The sequence below is a fragment of the Mauremys reevesii genome, linkage group 1 (genome assembly GCF_016161935.1).
Source record: "Mauremys reevesii isolate NIE-2019 linkage group 1, ASM1616193v1, whole genome shotgun sequence".
Lineage (NCBI taxonomy): Eukaryota > Metazoa > Chordata > Testudines > Geoemydidae > Mauremys > Mauremys reevesii.
Window position 1 is genome coordinate 33,626,064 of NC_052623.1, and position 20,578 is coordinate 33,646,641.

The window sequence follows — 20,578 nt, forward strand, 5'->3', positions numbered from 1 at the left end:
CTCCCCACTTACTTTCATTGTAGACAAACAATTTCGGAGAGTATTGTTCTGCACCTGACCAGAATACAACTATTTTTAAAATGCTCTTAAGGTTAATAAGCACTCCAATCGCAGAAAAAAGTGATTCCCTATTTACAGCATTTACTACAGTATCTGGTAAGTCATTACCCTCGTGAGCCAATAGCTCAGGCCTTCTCTTCAGCAAATAGGAGGTGATGCATTTGTCTTTTTACCTTGGTGAAGATTGGGATTTTGACGATTAAATGTTAATGCTGGTAAATATAAACCCCAGCAAGGGAAAGCAAAAAGTCAGTATCTGTGCATGTACTTCCATGGATTATTAAGGTACATTTCTGACAAAGGAAGTTAACAAGCAATGAAGTTTGAGGATTCACATTCACACGTGCATTTTTTTTTAAAACAGTTGCACATTTAAGTTTGGCACAAAGTGAGCCTAAGGTGTAGGTAAAATATACGGTATAATCGTATACTTTTAACACCTGTCCTGAACAAACATCTATATTTTAAAAATATCACATTTTGAGTATAAAAGCTAGGCTATAAATGATTATACAGTAAATTCAATACTCTGAAAAAGTGGAAAAACAGCATTGTAACTTTTAAGTTTGCATTTTATATAGAAAAGTTACAGCAAACTGGTTGTCAAATGACATTTCCCAATGTGGAATGCCACGCAGGCCATATTACATTAAATATGGCACCTTCTGAAATCAAGTTTTGTTGTAGTTTTTTTAAACTGATTCACTATGAAGACATCAATTCATTTACAGTTTATGTATTTCAAAATCTAATCACATACTTTGCTGAGAAGGCAATTCAGCTGGAAAAGTAAATTCTGTAGCGAAAGATTAAAATAAAGGCACTAAAGTTTCCACAACTAACACTCAAGCTACGTTAAAATCCTTATATTTCTGAAGAGGAATTAAGTGGTTATGATAGTTACCTAAAATTAGTCTCACCTTCCTTTCAAAACCTAACTGTTCTTGAGAAATACCTGGCTTCTTATATCAAAGAATTTCACTGTACAGTTGCCATCACTTAAAGGCAAAGTTACTAACTGAAGAACATCCTAATTGTTACAAGCAAAAACTCACTAGGTGCAGCCACTATAGTTAAGTTGAAAAAGATTATAACAAGTTAAAGTCAAATCTAAGGTTATGCATATCAACCTCTCACCACTTTGTCTGAATAATCTTTGTAGTTGGCTATACAAGATTAATAAATCTTATTTATGCAATGTTTTATACAGGAGAGATTCTGATGCACAGTTTGATGGATAGTTTCTTATCTTGTCTTAAAAAAAATAGTAATTTCTCTCTCAAGGCTTTTTATGCAAATAGACTGCTGTCCAAAAGTGCAGAAAAAGTGTATTTAAATGTACAATCATTTAGTTTTCCAATCTGGAACAGACAGCTAAAGCAAAAACTCCCAACATGTGGTGTCACAGCAAGTTATTAAGAGAAGTAAGGAGGATGAAAACTAACTTTAGTAGCATACTGGTCTATGTTTGTTTTCCCTCAATGAAATATGTAAAAATATGACTACAATGTTAAAAAAAAGCTATTCTGCAGTCTTCAATGGAAACGCTTTTTTACATCTATTACAATTCAGAGGAATTTTAAAAAACCCTAACTGGTTAGTTTCTAATACATGTAAAAGCAAAATAAAAAGTCACCCTTCTTATAGTAAAAACAAAAACCAAAACAAAAGATTTTTTAGCAGTGACAGCTGTGTCCTACTGGGAAAGTTTAAGCATCAATTTAGGCACTTCACTGGTTCATTAACACAATCCAAAGTAAAGCTATAAACACTGAAATGTTGTGCTCTTAAAATCAGTCTAATCAAGCAACACAAAATAATGCAAAAGTGTGACTTTTTGGCAGCTTATTTCTTCCCTTCCCCAATATTACCAGTTGTCCAAGTACATTTTATTTTGTGGCTGCTTTGGCACTTAAATATCAGATTGCTCAAGCCATACAAGCTAAAACAAAAATGCTAAGCCTCGGACAATAAAGAAATTGTTTTAAAATTTCTTTATGGCTGTATAAAAAGGGCACTTCAGTAGTGACAATAGGGAAAAGCTTGCTTTCTTTTTAAATATTGCACTTTTCTTTTGTTCACACACATTAATGCATAGAAACACAATTTTAGCTTTGAATATTAAAGTGTTCAGACACTATGAATGAAAAAATTCTAGGAAATAAATGTCTATAAGCTACTAGGAAAAGAACAGGTATGGTAGCCTTCCTTTGCTTTACTTAATTAAAAAATGCACTGGAGAAAGGAGAGTGCAAAAAAATTTTTTTTGGTCAGTCTCTGTATTACATTTACAGGCGCCAACTAGGTGAACTTGCAAGCAACACTATGATGAGCATGTATGCTGTAAAGAAGATTGAGGGTGACTGTCAGTAAGACAAGATTATCCATGATTGAACCATAATATGTACAACTGAAATGGATAATTGTGAAACCTCTTCTTTTGGAAAGAGGAAAGGAAAAAAATAACTGAATTTTGCATTTCAGTAGCATGCTGTAGAATTTATCATGATTAATGTCATATTAAAACGTGGACAATGTTGTCATTATATTTCACATCACCTTCAATTGCTGTAGTAAAACAGTGCCTGACAAGTAGTCTCCAGGAGATAAAGAATCCAGTAGCCAGTTCAGCTTAATATATCACATGCTTCTCTCTACTAGCGTTAGGACATTGTATTAAGATCTCTTAGAACATCCAAAAACCCTTTCCTGAATTCCACTAATCTGAAAAATGATTGCTTGAAAAAATAAACACTTTTTTCCTGTGTTTCAAAACAAAAGCGCTAGAGTTGAGTATAACAAAACTAGTTTTAGGATTTTGACCAGTATCCTGAAATCCAACCAGAAAAAGTAGTGCTCCTCAGTGTTATTTTTGCTATCATTAGTAACGTTAAGCATCAAGAAAATAAAACACGTCATTGCACATTACAGCCGCCAAAAACACGGCTAAACTTTGACACTAGAGAACTGAGTAACTTGATGCTACATCACATACAGCTTCTGGTGTGTATCTATTTCAAAAAGGCCTTTACATATCAATTGAACTTCCTTCGCTCCCTCCGAATTGATACTTCAGGTCAAGTGACGAGTTATGGCACGAAAGGCATATAGAAGTTCTGCTTGCATACGGGCTTCCATTAAAAGTAGATTTACGTGGACCTATTTAAAATTTAAAAAAAATTAGTCATTTAGTTCACCATTACATATCAACAGGCAGGAGAGTTTAATCACCCAATTATCTTATAGATTTAGATTTTTCTGCCAAATGAAAATAGCTGCATCACTAGTGCCATGTACTAGACTGAAGCATAGCCATCTGGAGAAGAAATGGCAATCTAATATGCCAATTTTATCTGACATTCTGGACTCCCAGGTAACAAGCCTTAATTACTGCTTTAAGCAGTGTTCCATCTGCTTTAACAGAAGTCACAACAAAACAATGCTGTACAGTAATGGAAATCATAACGGAAGACTTTCCTTTCACCCTATGAGCATTATATTCCAAGGACTAGATTTCTGTTATCAGTGTTATATAATCAATCCACCTGCCACACTCCATATATACTATATGAAGTCAACTGTCAAATAAATGCAACCTCAGGGATGGCAAATTATTCCACTGAAGACTGAGGCTGGTTTCAGAATGACATTTACTTAACAACAAGGAACAGAAATGAACATATCGCTGCCCGCTGCGTTAGCATCTGGCCTTACCGCACAACTGTCTCAGGAACTTCTAGCAGCACGTCTCCAGGTACAATGCTGGGGCACTGGCTCAGATACCAATTTAGGAGTGAAGAATACCATCTACTGAATCCCCCACACCATTCCCTGCAACTTCTAGTATGTATCCCTTTTATGTATCCCACCTAAGTATTGACCAGGTCTGTTCCAGCTTAGCTGGTGATATTATGAGACCATAACAATTATAAATAAAGGAAGATCAACAATAGCTTTATCCTAACTTATCTATTACAGGCTTTTAAGAAAGCTTGCTTGTGTCGAAGATCTAATCATCATGATTGCAGGCATCTATAGTAGTTGTTTAGAGAAAATTGTATAGATTAGAGAAAGGTCAAATAATGGGCAGTATTGTGGGTCATCTCAGGAGTGCGATTTTTAAGTCATTCCTGTTTATTGTAGTGTGCACAAGTCACATGGCCACAGGCCCAATAAGATATTTTGCATAATATAGAGCATAATTTGTATGCCGCTCATACTAAAAAGGCATACAAGTATCAATGCTTGGTACTAAACTTTAAAATAGTGTGTATGTGTACACACACACACAAAGATATATAAAACCGATGTATTTTACCAATGAAAAGCAGTGTAGGTACAAGTTAATTTATGTTCTCTATAAGAATCAAGAAGTATCGGAACAGTTCACCAACTTCACCATTTCCAAATCTGCCCATTTTTCTATATACATATCTATGGATCTAGCTTCATGTAGGAGTCACTAGAGATTGTCCATAGTGTGCTCATTAAGAAAATATTTTTGCAACAGTAAAATTTAACATTCATTGAACTAACTTGTAGGCTCTGCTGTACAGTATTTAAGTTAATTCTTTAAGCTTTTTCTTTATTGTTAAGATGGTTAACTCTAGTACACACACACACACACACACACACCCCCTTTTGCAGGCCACCTTACTATTTGCATTGTTTACAGAGCACAGGGCCTCTTGTGTAATGTTTGGCTATGAAACACTTACCTTCTCTGAGTGCTTGAACTGACGCCAGTAACTATCGTACATGCGCTTGGTAGTTCTCTCTGGGTAGCAGGTCACTGTCTTAATGTAAACCTTCAGGCTGCGTTCAAGTAACTGATTAACTTCTCCATAATCATAATCATCATACCTAAGCAAAATAAGGCAGACTCAATATTTTTTTCTGGACCCACATGGCTTTTTAAATTCTGAAACGACATGTATTTATGAACTGAAATACTAGAAGGAGTGGTTACATATCTTGTATAGTAACTGGAGTGGTTAGAGATGTGTTACCCTGTGGGTGCGCCATGTCACAACATGTGCATGCCTATGCACTTTTGATATGAGATTTTTGCAAGCTATGTCTGCGAGTCCATGCCTGCACCCCAGACACCCTCATGCTCTGGTATGAGGGAATATGGGGAGGGGACAGCAGACCCACCGCCAGGCCAGTTCCTTCTCAACCATGGAAGTCCAGTGAAAGACTTTGAGGCAGAGGGGAAAAAGGATGGGACGTAGAACACCTACGGGGAAACATCTTGAAAAACTCCAGTTAGGCTCCAGTAACTTCTCCTGTTTCAAGTAGTGTCCCTATGGGTGTTCCATATCAGAAGATTCATGGATGTTGCTGACTGGAAGTCTATTGTAAGGACAGCCCTTTTTCTTCGTTATCCTGGCTTCTTTCTTGGGGACTTGGCCATTCTGGGTAAGACTGTCGAGCCCTCTGCAATTTACTGTACTTTCTCTTTGCCACGAGCGTATAGATGCCCAGAGATCATAGTGTCACCCAAGAGTCTTTAAGAGAACAAAGAGACCCATCCATGGCTTCACTAAACATCTTGGGTCTTTCAAAAGAAGGTCCTCAACTGATTTCTCTACCTGCTGAGGCAGACCAGAGGATTACAGCCAAGAAACTTGGTGCATGGCTACTTCTGTAGCCATGGAATGTTGCAGCTATATCAGTGGCATTGAGTCAAGCTTGGAAAGATGCCTTGCTGATTGTCTGGCCTTCTATTATGAGGGCTTGAAATTGTTCCCTATGATCATGTGGCAGGAGTTCAATAGAAGATGAAAGCAAAATGCAATTTTACAAATTATTGCAAGTTATCAGGGCTTGGTAATTAGCTACTCCGAACTGCAATGAAGCAGAGTAGCTCTTGCATCCCAGAAGGTCCAGTCTTCTGAGCTCTTTGTTGGATGGTGTTGAGCGGAACCAATGTTATCTGTTCCGTTCAATAACTGCCTCTATGAACCAGGGAGTGGGGTTCAGAATGCGAGGGGAAAAAAAATATTCTGAGCCTTTGGCTGGGCGGTAGTATTTTCTGTCACCCCATTTACACATAGTTGGTATAGCAATTGGAGTTTCCCCACACAGAGGTCAGCAGATCATCATTGATGGGCAAGGTGATTTTGCCTGCAGATGTATGAAGAATGTCCAACAGGGAATGTTGGTATTCTTGTGTCTCCTATAATGGAATATGCAGGGTTTCTGCCACAGAAAGGTCCTGAATGGCCTTGAAATCATCAGCATAAGATGGTGGGGGAGGCAAAATAAGAGAAAGGGGTTACAGTCCCTCTCCCACAAAAAAAGTACAAACGGTGCTAAAAAACCAAAAATAAAGAATATACTGAGAAAAGAAAGGATTGTGTGAGAGGTAGCAAGCTACACAGCTAGCAAACAGACAACAATGTTCCACTTCAAGACATTGGTGGTTGAGAAGGAACTGGAGTGGCAGTGATTCTGCCTCCTACCTATATATACACCCCCATACCAGAGCATGAAAGTATCTGGGGTGCAGGCATGGACCCACAGACACTGCTGACAAATCACTGATCAACAGCAAATGTGTGTTTGCACCTCTTGATGTGGAGAACCCATAGGGACACTACTTAAAGAACAACAAAAGTTACTCCTAAGAGCCTTTTAAATAGTGTGGTATTTCCTTTTTTCTGAACTGACAATGTTGTCCATGAGTTCAGAGAAGACAGATTTCTGTAAAAATATCAATCCTAAACTAATTTTTTTAAAATAGAGAGATTAAATTATACTACCACCAGTATTTGTACCAATTTCACTGCAGAAAAATTTAAAAGCCACAGACACCAATTTTAAAACACTGCTTTAGTGTGATCAAAACCTAATGTGTTCCTGTCCCAAAGTAAATATATTTTGCTTACATGCTTCCAAATACACTTAGAGAGGTCAATTTGTTACATACCTGATTCCAAACATACAGTGAACATAGTTAAATAAAGCTCTTCTCAACATGGTTGTGTCAACATCTTCGTGTGTAGCCATAGTGTTGTATGTGAGATTGTAGACCATCCGAAACTTCTCATCCAGGAGATGCCCAATATCAGAATAAAGCCTGTTCACAAGGGAGAAGCCATGATTTTCCCAGGTATAGTCCTGTAAGAGCACAAAGAAATACACCAGCGATGCATAAATATGCAAATAGTACCTTCCCCCACCTGATCCTCCCTCTGGTTTCTCCCCCAGTTGAAAATCTTGTTCTCTGTTTTGTCTCTCTTTCTGCTTTATTAATGTATTAATTCCCCTGTGCGCGCGCGCACACACACACACACAATTTTAATCAGTAAGTTTTCCCTGGTCAGTTCTGCTTTAGTCCTTAGGTCCTGCAGATTTGGTTCAGACTGGAAAATATTCAGAGATATTATTCAGAGACTGCTGCTTTGGAAAGCTAGGAGCCAGAGCAGAAGCATGGGGATGTGTTGTTCCTTAGAGACATAACTTCACTCTTGCAGCAATGACTAAGGAAAAGAGTTAGCAGTTTGAAAAATGCTGCCAGCTGTGCCTGAGCAGCAACACTTTCACAGGATATTACTTCAAACAAACTCTTTGGGGGCAGGTATTATCTTATCCTATATTTCATGAAGTGCCTAGCACAACGAGGCCTTGCTCCATCACTGGGGCCTCTGGATGCTTCTGTAATGCAATTGTTACAATAGAAGATCTGATTTGGGTAAAAGGTCTCACATTCTACCATCATTCAGCTATTGAACAATTAAACAAGTTGGTTATTAGAAGAATGTGAAACTTTTGAAGTTGGAAGTCAGTAACTTAAAATCCTCGCCTGTAGGAAGAGACATTTCAGTTTCAGTGCAACCTTCCATAAAGCTCTTCTGAAGCAATGCTGTACATGCCTAATGTTGTCTCAAGTCAATGACAATTGTCAGCCTTCTCCCAGGGGAGCCTTCTAAAGTTCATAGAGAAGTCAGCAGTATCTTTGATCTCAGACACAAACGGCCTTATCCTTGTCCACAATACACACCTAAGGTGGTGTTTGCATCACCTCCCAAAACATGGTTTACTTTACATGAAAAATTGCAGCATGAATTCATCCTGATCAGCACAGACTGTTGTAAATCTAAGGGCTTGTCAACACATTGAGTTATTCAGGAATAGCTACTGTGCTTTAAATTCACACCCTACTTTAATCCAAATTAACTTTCAAGTGTAGACTAGCCCTAAGTATGTCTGCTGACAGGAATCATGACTCCTTTACTTTACCAAGGAATTTTTTTGCACCTATTTTGGTTTGTCTACAAGTGCTCTGACATGTTTCAAGATTTTCCCATAACTTGCAGTTTATTAATATTAGATTCCCAAGAGATCAAACTGATATTAGTTAGTGATCTGTTCTAAACACCTAGAGCTGTCCCTTTTTAAATTTGTATTGCAACAGTGCATAGGAATCCTAATCATGGATTAGGACCCCATAGTGCAAGGCACTGCATGGACATAACAAAAAGATGTCCGTTACATACGCTTGTTCTGCTAACATAACAGAAGACCTAGTACCCCCGGCCTGAGGTTTACAATTAATAGAGGATAAAAGAGTCCTGTGGCACCTTATAGACTAACAGACGTGTCACAGGACTCTCTGCTGCTTTTACAGATCAAGACTAACACGGCTACCCCTCTGATAATTAATAGAGGGTGGACTAGTCATCGAAGTGAAGTAATGGAAGCCTCTTCATTTGAGATATTTAACAGCTGACTGAACAAAATGCTACAAATATGAAAATATACCATAAGGACTATGTCTACACTTAAAACATGACAGTGGCACAGCTGCAGCACCGCACTTCAGTAGAAACACACACATGAGGTGGTAGCTAGGTTGAAATAATTCTTCCATTGATCTAGCGCTGTCTACACCAGGGGTTAGGTTGGCTTAATTGTGTGTCTCAGTGGTGTGGCTGTTTCACCCCCCCCAACCCCCCGAGGGATTTAGCAATGGTGATCTAACTTTTCATTGTAGACCAGCTCTTGATCCTCTGCTTGGACGTGGACATTTAACAAGGAAGTCCTGCTACTATGACATCTTATTTTTCCAGTAAAGAAAGACTTAGGGCATGTCTGCATGAACACATGCTGCACAGCAAACTGGGGCATAAATCTACAGTACATCAAAGGGCATTAGGGAACTTTTAGCATGCAACAGCACAGTCCACACAGGCAGTTAGTGCAAGGCATGCTGGTGTGCTATCAATTTGTGCCTCAGCTTTCTCCACAGCACGTGTTCATGCAGTCATGCCCTTAAAATGCTGGGGATAATTTATTTTAAAAAATAAGTGCATTTAAGTACCTGAGCTCGGAATGTTGGCAGATGCTCTTCTCCCCGCCTGGCAAAGTCTTTGTACCCAAAACCAGGATCTTCGATATAGCGGGAGACATCCGATGTGGAAACCATTTCATCATCAAATGCTGAGAAGGACAGCAAAATGCTGTGTTTAAGATAGATAAGTATGGAGGCTGTTGTAGCCTTCTGATCCTCTCCCTCAAAGACTACAAAGCGTGCTGAACACATTATTTAAAGTTTGCAACTAATTCTGTGTACAAAGAAGAGGATAAGATGTTGGTGTAGGAAGAGTATTGGGAGAATTTCAATCAATCAATTTCCGTTCAGTTTATGATATTACGCTTGTATACATTTGTCAATGTCTAATTCATAGTAATTTGCTTGATTTACTTTGGACCAGAGTTTCAATTTTTTATTCTTAATTTTGCAAGTAAATATTTAAATTTATTTTTACACTTCTCCCTTTTTCAGAGATTTTCTAAAACCCTTCATTGAACCAATGGGCAAGATGTTTTTAAACAGACTGCAGGGTGGGATGAGGGAGTGAGGTTAGTAACAAGAAATCCAGAGAAGGGGAAGATTGGTGAAGGTCTGAGATGACCTGGGAGTAGATCAGTAATTTACTTGTTAGAATAGGGAGGAAAAGTTCAATTTTGGAGACGAAGAAAGAAAGGTTAGTACTTAGTCATAGCTTAGTTGAAGGGGTAGATATCAAAGATGACCCTAATGCTGCCAAGAGTGTTAGGAAGAATTAAGATGTGACTCAATTAACGGTGAATGGAGATAGCATAGGGCTCGAGAGAAAAAGTTAAGTTCAGTTTTGGCTCTACTGAATTTGAGATTATAGCAAGCTGTATAAGACTGAAAGGAGTGGTATGTCTTTTACAGTATTGTTTATAACAAAAAAAACCTTAAGTTACAACACACAACTGTAGTTCATGTTTTTCTTACTATATACAAACTAGCGAAGTGTTAAGAAAGCAAATGCCATATAACAAAACACTTATGAGCTGTGGTAAGCATTCATATAGACTTAATGAAGGGTGAGGATCAATTAACTAAAACGCTAACGAAATATAGTAAAGAAAAACGAAACACTAAATATGTACATGGACAGTGTTCTCGCAGGCAGGCTATGACCAGAGGAACAAGGATTCCGATTCTGACCATGCAGCAGTAAGAGGGAACTGAGGGGGTGTCATCCTGCACAGCCTCTCTTAATTTTTCCTGCACTACGAGGCTATGTACAATTGCATGTGAGGGCCAATGGACATTGCTGCAAAACCTTCCAGCTCCAGCACATGGCGCACATGCACACCCGTGTTTGGAATACATATAGGGACCATCATTTGAAGAAGAACTAAATGATACAAGATTTGGCTTGTAGATACCAATTCAAAACAATATGAAAGCAGTGAACTCTACAGTTCATCAAGCTTCAGGCTGAGCTTTTGCCAAGAGTTACAGTAACTATGCATCTCTAAAGAGCTCCAACAATGTGTTACTAAATGAGGACAGGTTCTCTAGCAGGAATCAATTTATCTCCACCGAACAAACAGGTGGCTTGATTGTGCAACTACCTTTACAGGAGTTGATTACCACATAGCTGACTGCATTTGACCCTGATATTAAATCTTGGCTTACTTCCACATGCACTGACAGAAAAATTGCCAGATGCCCACTGTTCACACTTAAAAACAAAATCATCAGTTAATCTAAGAATCACAGGGATGTTTTATCTTCTCTCTGGCTCATTAACCAATCAAGACATAACTGTGTGGGAAGAAACTTGCATGGCACCTGCACTAGGTAATCACCCCTGAAGATTATTTCAAGTTAGATTTAGTTCTCATTGGTTTACAGTTTGTATTTTCCCATTTGCTGCTTCCTGCAGCTATAAGACTTAAACTCAAGCATTAGAGTGTTTTGGGAAAACTATGGGAGTCTCACAGATCAGTACCTATGAAATAGCTTTCCACCCCTCCCCCAAAAAAGGTAAGCTAAGAAGCATAGCATTTCAGCCATCTTCTCTTACTACAGTTCCCAAGAAATACTAATACAATACACCCTTGCCATAATGAACCCCTAGGGATCCAAGCCATTTGTTCGTTATAGCCAGCGGTTTGTTATAGTGAAAGAGTCCTGCTGGGTCTGTGGCGGAGGGCAGAGAGCTCCTCTGGCCCCGGGGCTGGAGGAGGGATCCAGAGACCAGGTTAGCTTTAGCCCAAGGTTCGTAATTGTGAAGGGTGTTATAGCGAGCATCTACCGTACCATATTGTGACAGTCTGTGCTGTTATGTTCACCCCTTTTACAAGACTATGATAAATTTTGTGCGAAGTATGCTTTGTGAGGTATCATTTGAAAATTCATAATTTGCTGATCATTATTGTCCTAGTAAAAAATATATGGCAACCTTGTAATAAAGTTATAAAATTCTACTGTATGACATAATTGAGGCATGTTCCAAGTTTGGAAAAGCAGGCACAAATCAGTTCCTTAGAGACAAAGGCAAACTGATGCCTCAGCCAGGTGTCAACAAAATCAAATGATTTTATCACCTGGTTAAAACAGCCATTCTCTGGCAGGAAAAAAGGGTGTGAGCAAGAAATGTACACGTTGGCAAAGGAACAGCTGGAGGTTCCTACCCACAGACATTCTGTCTCTTGAACCTCAGCTGGAGATCATTCTCAAATAGGAGGAAAAATATGAGAGTGGGGGAACAGACACCAAGTGATTCCTCCCTTTCTCTCTGACAACGGCATCCAGAACACCTGAAGGACCAGGAAAGAAGCACTGGACTGGGGGGAGAGGTCCTAGCTGAAAGGCATCCAGCCAGTAAGACTGCAAAAGAGACACCTTTGCTTTGAATTCATTTAGCCTGTTAAGTTACATGTTAGTTCCGTTTTACCTTTTGTTTTCTTGTAATCACTTAACATCTATTTTTCTGTACTTAATAAAACTTATTTTATTGTTTTATCTAGACCGCTGTGTTTGGACTGAAGTGTTTGGGAAACTCCATTTGAGGTAACAGGATTTGTGGATATCATTTTTTATTAATAAAATGACAGACTTTACATGAGCTTGTATCGTCCAAGAGAGGGCTGGGCAATACAAGATGCACATTTCTGAGGACAAGTCTAGGACTGGGAATTTGCTGGTGTTGCTCTACAACAGAGGTAGGCAACCTATGGCACGTGTGCCGAAGGCGGCACATGAGCTGATTTTCAGTAGCACTCACACTGCCCAGGTCCTGTCCACTGCTCTGGGGGGCTCTGCATTTTAATTTAATTTTAAATGAAGCTTCTTAAACATTTTAAACCTTATTTACTTTACATACAACAATAGTTTAGTTATATATTATAGACTTATAGAGAGAGACCTTTTAAAAAGGTTAAAATGTATTACTGGCATGCGAAACCTTAAATTAATGTGAATAAATGAAGACTCGGCACACCACTTCTGAAAGGTTGCCAACCCCTGCTCTACAATATAATTCACGAGTGGCTGGCTATAGCATTCACAATACAGCTGGGAGTAATCTACATGCTAGAGGTTGTGTTGCGAGTGGTTGCTCACAGCAAAGCAGTGTGAAAGGCACCCCAGGTTGGAGAATTGACTGGACACAGCTGTTCAACAGTCCAGATTGTACCCTAAATAGTGTCATGCACCTGTTATACTCCTGGGGAAATTCTGCGCCACTGCGCACACGCATATTTCATGTGCCACACATTTTTAATTTTTTTGCAGAAAATAGCTTGTGCTGAAAAAAACTGATGCAATTCCATCTTTTGCCCACCAGAGGGCACTGTGGTGCTAGAACACAGCAGCCACTCCTGGCAAGCCCCAGCCACCTAGGGAAGAGAAAGCGCCTGCCTTTTTCACAGTGCCTGTCCGGCCAGGTCAGGAGATATGGGGAGACAGACTGGGCAGGGGCTGAATGGGAATGGAGGTGCAGTGCCACAGGGGGGAGGGAGGTGCAGGGCCACATGGGCAGAGCGGGAGAAGTACAGGGCTACAGTGGGAAGGGGGATGGCTGAGTAGGGGCACAGAGACACATGGGGACAGGGGGTGTACAGATATATGGGGAAGGGGTGTCTGAATGGGGGTGGAGGGACACATGTGGACAAGGGGTGCAAGGACACATGGGGGCAGAGGCAGCTGTGCCTGACTCAATGGGAGAGGCTAGGGGTCAGCCGAACAATCCTTCCCTGCCACCACCCCCGTCCCTGCCAAAAACCTGTTCATATTTTTCCCCACCCATACACAACCACCCTTCAAGTTCATACCCAGACTCCTTCCCAGCAATTACTTCCCTCTCCTTCTGCTCCTCCGTTACCCCTGACTCTCCCAAGTCTCTGCACTGCTTCTGGGGAAATATGGTTCTGTTCTCTAGTTTAAATGAATTACTTAGAGTTCTGCATTAATATTCCTAGTAAGGAATCTATTTGTCAAAAAACATTTCCTGAATCTTTTTTTGTTCTCTGTATTGGTACAGACATACTTGCTGACAGGTATTTTGAAATAAATTACAAAAATAATTGAAACTGATGTGATTATATTGTGTTATTTTGACAAATAAAATATGTAGAATTTTAAAATATTGTGTGCAGAATTTATTTTTTGGTGCAGAATTTTTAGGTGCAGAATTCCCCCAGGAGTAATGTTAAACAGACTTTAGCTATACCTTGTCAATGGATGAAACCATTATTCTCAGGAGTTTAAAAGAGAAACATAGCAAGGCAGACTCCAACTCTGAATTTTGAAGGATAACTTAAAAATAAATTAATAATGTTTTATATAAACCTCCAGCACAATACAGGAAAGGGCTATAGGATAACAAAACAACATCTCAAAAATAGGTAATTTCAATCCATCTCCCTTCTCCCCTCTCCCAGAGATTGTCCCTTCAGGAGAAGGTTGAAGCTCAATGATGGAGTAATGTAGGGAAGCCTGCGCTGCCACAGTCTGTGTTATACTTATTTCTTGAACAGAAAATTTCAGCTTTCAAGACTATTAGCAAGGGACTTTCTAGAAACACTATTTGAAAATGTTGTAGAAGTCTGCTATTCAAAAATCCTATTAAGGAATGAACTGGGATTTAAAGATACAAAGCACTATGAAAAAGCAGTTTCTCCTCAAGTTGTGTGCAGGTTTCTTACTGACAAAAGACGACTGAATTTCTAGTAACAATGAAGGTTAATATTTTTGAGAATCAAGAAATCTGAGTCAGACACATGAGCCAGCTTTACTAACCTGTGAAAATCCAGATTAGAGTAACTGTTAAATCCACTAACTGGATTGGACTGGAGAATTCTAGTTATAATGGAGCAGAGAAAGAAGGGGAGGCAGAGAGGGTGAAGTACCTCCAGTAACTACTAGAAGACTCTCTTTCTTTTCCTTTTCAAAGCGAGTTGCCATTTCCTCCTGCGAGGCCTCCTCTTCCTCCTTTTCTTCTTGCAGCCTCTTCATTCTTTCCATTAAGGCCTCGAGCTCACTCAAAGAATCTGCAATCTGGAGGGGAAACAAAACAAAACAAGATATTTTGGAAAATTAGAAAGTAAATGGCATCATAGCTGTCTAGAAGTAAAAGCTCAAGTTTAATATTCTCAAAAGGTATCTGCATCCTTGAAAATCCAGCATATAGTACATATACTTTGAATGCATTATATGACATGCATCTTTGAAAGTCTTTCAATGCTGCAATGTAAGCCCAGGGTTAGTGGGACTCGAGTCAGCTGACCCGTGTTAGAGAACCCTGGGCTTGAGCATCTACACTGATTTTAATTGTATGTTCAGACTTTTTTAACCTGGGCTCAAAACTGTGGTTCTGATGTCCACACTGCAGCACACTGATCCAAATCAAACCAACCATCTCCCAGAGTCCCTAGCATCCTCCCAAAACATGGCTGCTCTAGCCCTTTGACTGTGACGCACTGTCAGAAAATTTTATTGCCCATGCTGCACATTAAAGGAAGCTTGAACAGCCTGCCAACATAACCTGACAGGGAGACATTTTGATATGTAGGCTCCCAGCTACCAGGAGCAGCAACATGGTGGATGTGCCTTTTGAAGAACTTCTTGCTTGTGTTTTCACTCCTGTGTCAAGAAAGAGATAGAGCTTCTCTGAGGCACTGGTGGACATTTTAGCAGCTTTTTCTGATCTACCAAAAGTACCTGACAGATTTCATGATGGTGCAAGGAGGTGGCAGCAGAGAAGTATCCAGACATGGCAGACTCACACTGGCAGATGCTGCTCAGTACAATCAGCATAGTCACTGATGCTCCCTACATAAACTGGCGCATGCCCACAAGCAGAGATTGGTGGGATCATATACTCATGCAGACCTGGGATGACAAGCAGTGGGTCCAGAAGTTTTGAATGAAGAAAGCAACATTTTGGGGCTTTGTCAGCAGCTTGCTCTGAGTCACCAGCGTAAAGACACACACGAGACCACTCTTGCCTATCCAGAAGCAGGTTGCCGTAACTGTCTGGAAGCTGGCTACCCAAGACTGCCACAGGTTTGTTGTCAATCAATTTGGTGTTGGAAAGTCAACTGTGGGTTTTCTGAGGCAATCGGGCATGTGGTTTACCACAAAGTGGCAGGCATTAAAGATATTCCTGAGGTAATTGTTGGCTTTGAGAGAATGAGGTTTCCTAACTGTGCTGGGGCCACTGATGGACTCACGTGCCCATAGTTTGCCCTCCTCAAGGAGCACAGGAGCACCTACGCTGCAAAGGGTACTGCTCCACTGTTATGCAGGCCCTCATAGACCACGGAGGCCGATTTATGAATGTCATCAGGGGCTGCACTGGAAGAGTTAATGAAGAAAAGTTTTTCGCTGCTAGAGAGTCTACATCCCGATTTCAGAGGCCCTGGCAAAAGGAGGTTTAATTACACTCAGCAGGTGCAGAATGGTTGTATAATATGGGTAGAACCTGCTTTTGGCAGGTTAAAATCCCATTGGAGATCTCTACAGACCTGTCTGGATGCCAGTGTCATCAGTGCTGTCTGCATTTCTATGGCTTGCTATGCTGTTCACAATCTTTGTGAAGCCAGAAGTGAGCCATTCCCCCCTGAATGGGCCTATGATAGTGATGGGTTGCTGAATCAGTACACTCAGCAGGAAAGTGCACCTACCACAGCTGGAGCTGGCTGCACCCAGGTAACAGAAGACAGGGATGTTTTGTGCTCCCATATTATGAACTCGCATGGCCCAGTGGAAGAGGGGGAATAGTACCTGTAAAAGTGTGCTTGTGGGGGGAAGGGGTCTGAGCTTGATTGCCATGCAATTAAACTTATGAATGACATGAAATAATAATGAATTGTGGGGGGGGAGGTGAATCACAATATAGGCTCATATAGGGAAGGTACTGCACTGTGAATCACTGTACCTAACTGCATGAGGAACAGTGTTTCCTTAGTAATGTGTAATTGCTTCTGATACTGTTTTTAGCTTTATCATCATCTCAAATCATGATTGAATCATGTGATGCAATGATAGTAAACTTTCTTGATGATATTAAAGGCTTTATTTATAAGTGTGTTAAAACAGTACAACAGTCATCCATGCTAGGCAGGGCAGCCGTCAGTACAACACCCCAAAACAAGTAACAGAACAACATTTCCAAAGAAAAATAAGGGCAGGAAACATGGCACAAACGCCCTACTGCTGCGTGTCCCCTGTCCTACATTCTCCTTTTCCTTCTTTCTTTGGTTTCCATGCACTTGGCACTGAGAGAACAGGGATGAAGGTAGCCACAGGAGAGGGGTTCGCGAATGAAGGCTGCGTGGGGTTTAGTTTCCCTGCCCAATCACTCATGGAACTTAAAACGTATGGGCCACCCCAACACTGAGTTGCCCAAGCTACTTCTGGTCTGAGGGTACATTGCAGGGGTGTGTGAGAGGCAGCAGCTGCCGATGCTCTTCCAGGCATGTTGGAGATGGGCTCTGCAACCGTTCACTATTGAGCTCTGGCCTCTTCCCTTAGCTCCTGGTCTTGTTCCAGGAACTACACGAAGGTGCTTGCTCCCTTGCTGAAACTCTTTCTTCCAGCGGTGTGGCAAGCCTAAGCCTTTCCTCCTGCCTCTCAGCATGCTGTTGCTCCAGTCTTACAACCCTTTGTTGGTACTGGACCTGCTTGTCTACCCTCTAAAGAACCTGAACCATAATTTCATCATGGAAATGCTTCTGCTTGGAATGGTCTGTGCAGGTATGTTGGAGCAGCGATGAAGTTCTGGATATATAACAGCCAGTGGAGGTCAAGAGGGCTGAAATAGTACAAGAAACAAAGGGTTATTGTCTAAAAATAGCTCAGTGGAGGAGCACAATTGATTCTTATGGAATCTCAAGGCAATAAAATGTTACATTTCAAAACTGAACCAAAATATATTGTGAAAGGGATGCTTCAGTCCACAGAATCTCTCTGGACATATCCTGGGTAACGTCAGTTACAGAAGTGCAGTGACAGGGGTAAGTTTAAAATTATAAGCTTTTTATTTTTTTACGAAAACTGAATAACTACTTGGGATGTGGAATGGACTAGTCAGCTACTGGGGGGACCCTGGAAAATACACCTTTCCCCACCATGTGACTATCAATGTGGAGTTCCTACCTCAGGAAAACAGTTTGCAGCCATCAGCAATCAGGATTGGGTCAGAATCCATGAGGAAATTAACAATGCTGCATTAGCTTACATACACATGGCTTAGCCTGTTATGCTACATGCAAAACTCCATAGCCTTCCTACTCGCCATCCACAGCACATTTCTGGACAAAAATTCATACCTCAGTCATACCTGGAAGAAATCATTTTGTCACCCACAGACTGCCTGGCCCACCTTTAACTGACATGGACTAGATTTCGAAATAGAACACACATTCATATTCATTCATTCATATATATTTTCTCTCTCCCTCTCCCCCCTCCTTCCCCCTCCAGCTGCATAGACCATTGAATCAATACAGAGCCACAAACCTAAAGACATTATTACTTAAAGGAAAACATGAATGACCCTAGCAAACATCTGTGTTTTAAAAAAAAGCAGCCTTTTAAAAGCAGGTCTTTATTGTTTGCAATTCCCAGTTGCCATTTTGAACTCCATGGGGTGGGGTGGGGGGGAGGAGAGAAGAAACGGTGGGATGACAAGGCACTGGGATACAATTCGCCATTCGCAGATACATGCTAGTAGCCAGGGCTTCTCATAACTTTTGCATTGGTTCTTAGAGTAGAAATCCCTCCCTCTACTGTAATAATAAACTTTAAATGAGAGTCAAACTTACCGGGCTCAGGTGTGGCTTCTGTCTCCTCCAGGTTTGCTGCATGCTTTGCAAAAGGCTTGTTCTGTTGGGCCTCCATTGCAACCATAGAAGGCTCTCTGATTGTGTGTTTGCAGCTCCATGATGATTAGAAGACAATGGAAGGGTTAATGCTGACTCACTGAGCTGCTGCTGTACACTGGGGAGGGTGGCTTCCATTTTCAATTCAGTCAACTAAAGATTGTTGGCAGAGAGAGGATTAAGGAAATTAGCCCATGGGATTGTGGGATACTTCTGGCAGACACCCAGAACAAGAGTTAAGTGAGGCTGCAAAGAAACAGGGCTCAAACCCTGAGTCCCGGTGTGATTTAGGCTTGTTCCCAGCAGCCTTAGGTCTTAGCCCTGGGTTAGCATGATGTGTGTAGATGAAGGGGTGGGGTTAGGCTTGAGCCTGGGCTTACACTGCAGTGTAGACATACCTAAAAAGTTACAAGGAAAGGCAGTGAAAAGGGGCGGACCTGGTGTAGTAAGATGAGGCCCTGAAACATAACCTCTTGTGTCAGAGACCCAGTCTGAGGCCTGAAGCCTGAACCAAAGTACTTCCAGGCATTGCTAAGCAAAAGCTGGGCTGTGAGCCAGAGGCAGGCCTCACTCAAAGAAGTGGCGAGAAGAGGAACTTGCACCAAGATGACATCAGGACACTCCACAGACATAACAAGGAACAGGCAGGTGCATCTTAAAGACAGGACAGCATGATGGATAGATCTGTTTGTCTGGAACAACATGATCAAAGGGGAGACAGCACTCTAATGAGCCAAGGGGCTGTACCTCAATACGTCAGTAGGGATGAGTAATCTGTCCTGTAACTGTATAAAAGTAGGTTCCGGAGTGTGCATCTTTGTCCAGCCTAGGGGGCAGTGGAGCGTCCCGCCACTGACTGAGCTGTGTCCATTGCCGGGGTACATATTCGTAGTATGTCCTGTAGAGTCTATAGGAAACCATTATTGTGCTTTGTTTGACAATAAACCTGGCTCGGGTTCCTTTGTACCTTACTAGAGTCTGTGGTCTTTGGGGGTTCTCTCGGGGTTTGCTGTGTCAGCTATCTGCGCAGAGCTGGGACAGCACACAGAGGGAACACGCATGCAGCCCACTGTTATCATCATCGAACAGGAGCAGAGCTACACACTGGTAGCTACTGACGACACCTGGGAGCACTATTCAAGCCTATCAAACTGTTTTTATTGCAGGAGGGTAATTGAGAAATGCAGACATTGTTTGAAAGAGGAAAAACTGTATCCATAACGCATGTTGCAACATTCTGAAAGTTTAGAAAAATTCACTTATCCCTGAATAAACATTGACATGCATTCTGGAAGACAGTTTTTAATATTAAAATTGACTTTTCTGGTTCTACTGCTGCTGACAGCCATCTTACTAATGAGTCACATTGTCTATGACACCAGCAATACAGGAGCCCAACCTAGGAGAGTAAATCAATATTCTAAAGTTTTATTAATCCAAACCAGTTGCTTTTACTTATGAAGATAAAAATATTACAAGGAAGAGACTGCATATTAAAACTACATCTTGTAGCGACAAAAAAGGCCAGTTGCAATCTACTGCATTTATCATTCAGATAACCTAAATCTGTTATTCTCTGTCCTTTCAATCTCTTACTTGTGAAAAAGTTTTTATTTTGTTAGCAGTGAACTTAAGAACTACTAATTAAAATGCACCAAGGGTCCCCCGAACCCCCAAAATAGCCTAGCACATCAACCTGTAGTACAATTTTCAAAGCATTTCAAAATTAGATTTGTAACAAACACCCAGATTTACAGGATATAATTAACTAGAAATCAAAATTCTTTCTACTGGTTGGTTTAGGAAAAAAAAGTTGTTTGAAAAAAGTTTATTGATCCTGGAAGTAAGTACTTGGTCT

At 40.7% G+C, this 20,578-nt stretch overlaps 1 protein-coding gene across 2 annotated transcripts in view; it reads right to left on the bottom strand.

The window, feature by feature from the left end:
- Window positions 1-382: 382 nt before the first annotated feature.
- The window catches only part of SESN3 (sestrin 3), a 65,255-nt gene continuing 45,059 nt past the window's right edge, over window positions 383-20,578 (bottom strand). The window contains exons 6-10 of one of the 2 annotated variants that reach the window (XM_039481876.1): window positions 14,746-14,893; window positions 9,389-9,507; window positions 6,995-7,185; window positions 4,779-4,923; window positions 383-3,219 (exon numbers count right to left, since the gene is read on the bottom strand). In XM_039481876.1, the coding sequence (XP_039337810.1) occupies window positions 3,133-3,219; window positions 4,779-4,923; window positions 6,995-7,185; window positions 9,389-9,507; window positions 14,746-14,893 (690 nt within the window). In that variant the 3' untranslated portion in view covers window positions 383-3,132. The remainder of the gene's footprint in view (window positions 3,220-4,778; window positions 4,924-6,994; window positions 7,186-9,388; window positions 9,508-14,745; window positions 14,894-20,578) is intronic. The other variant, XM_039481886.1, reaches the window with a different exon arrangement.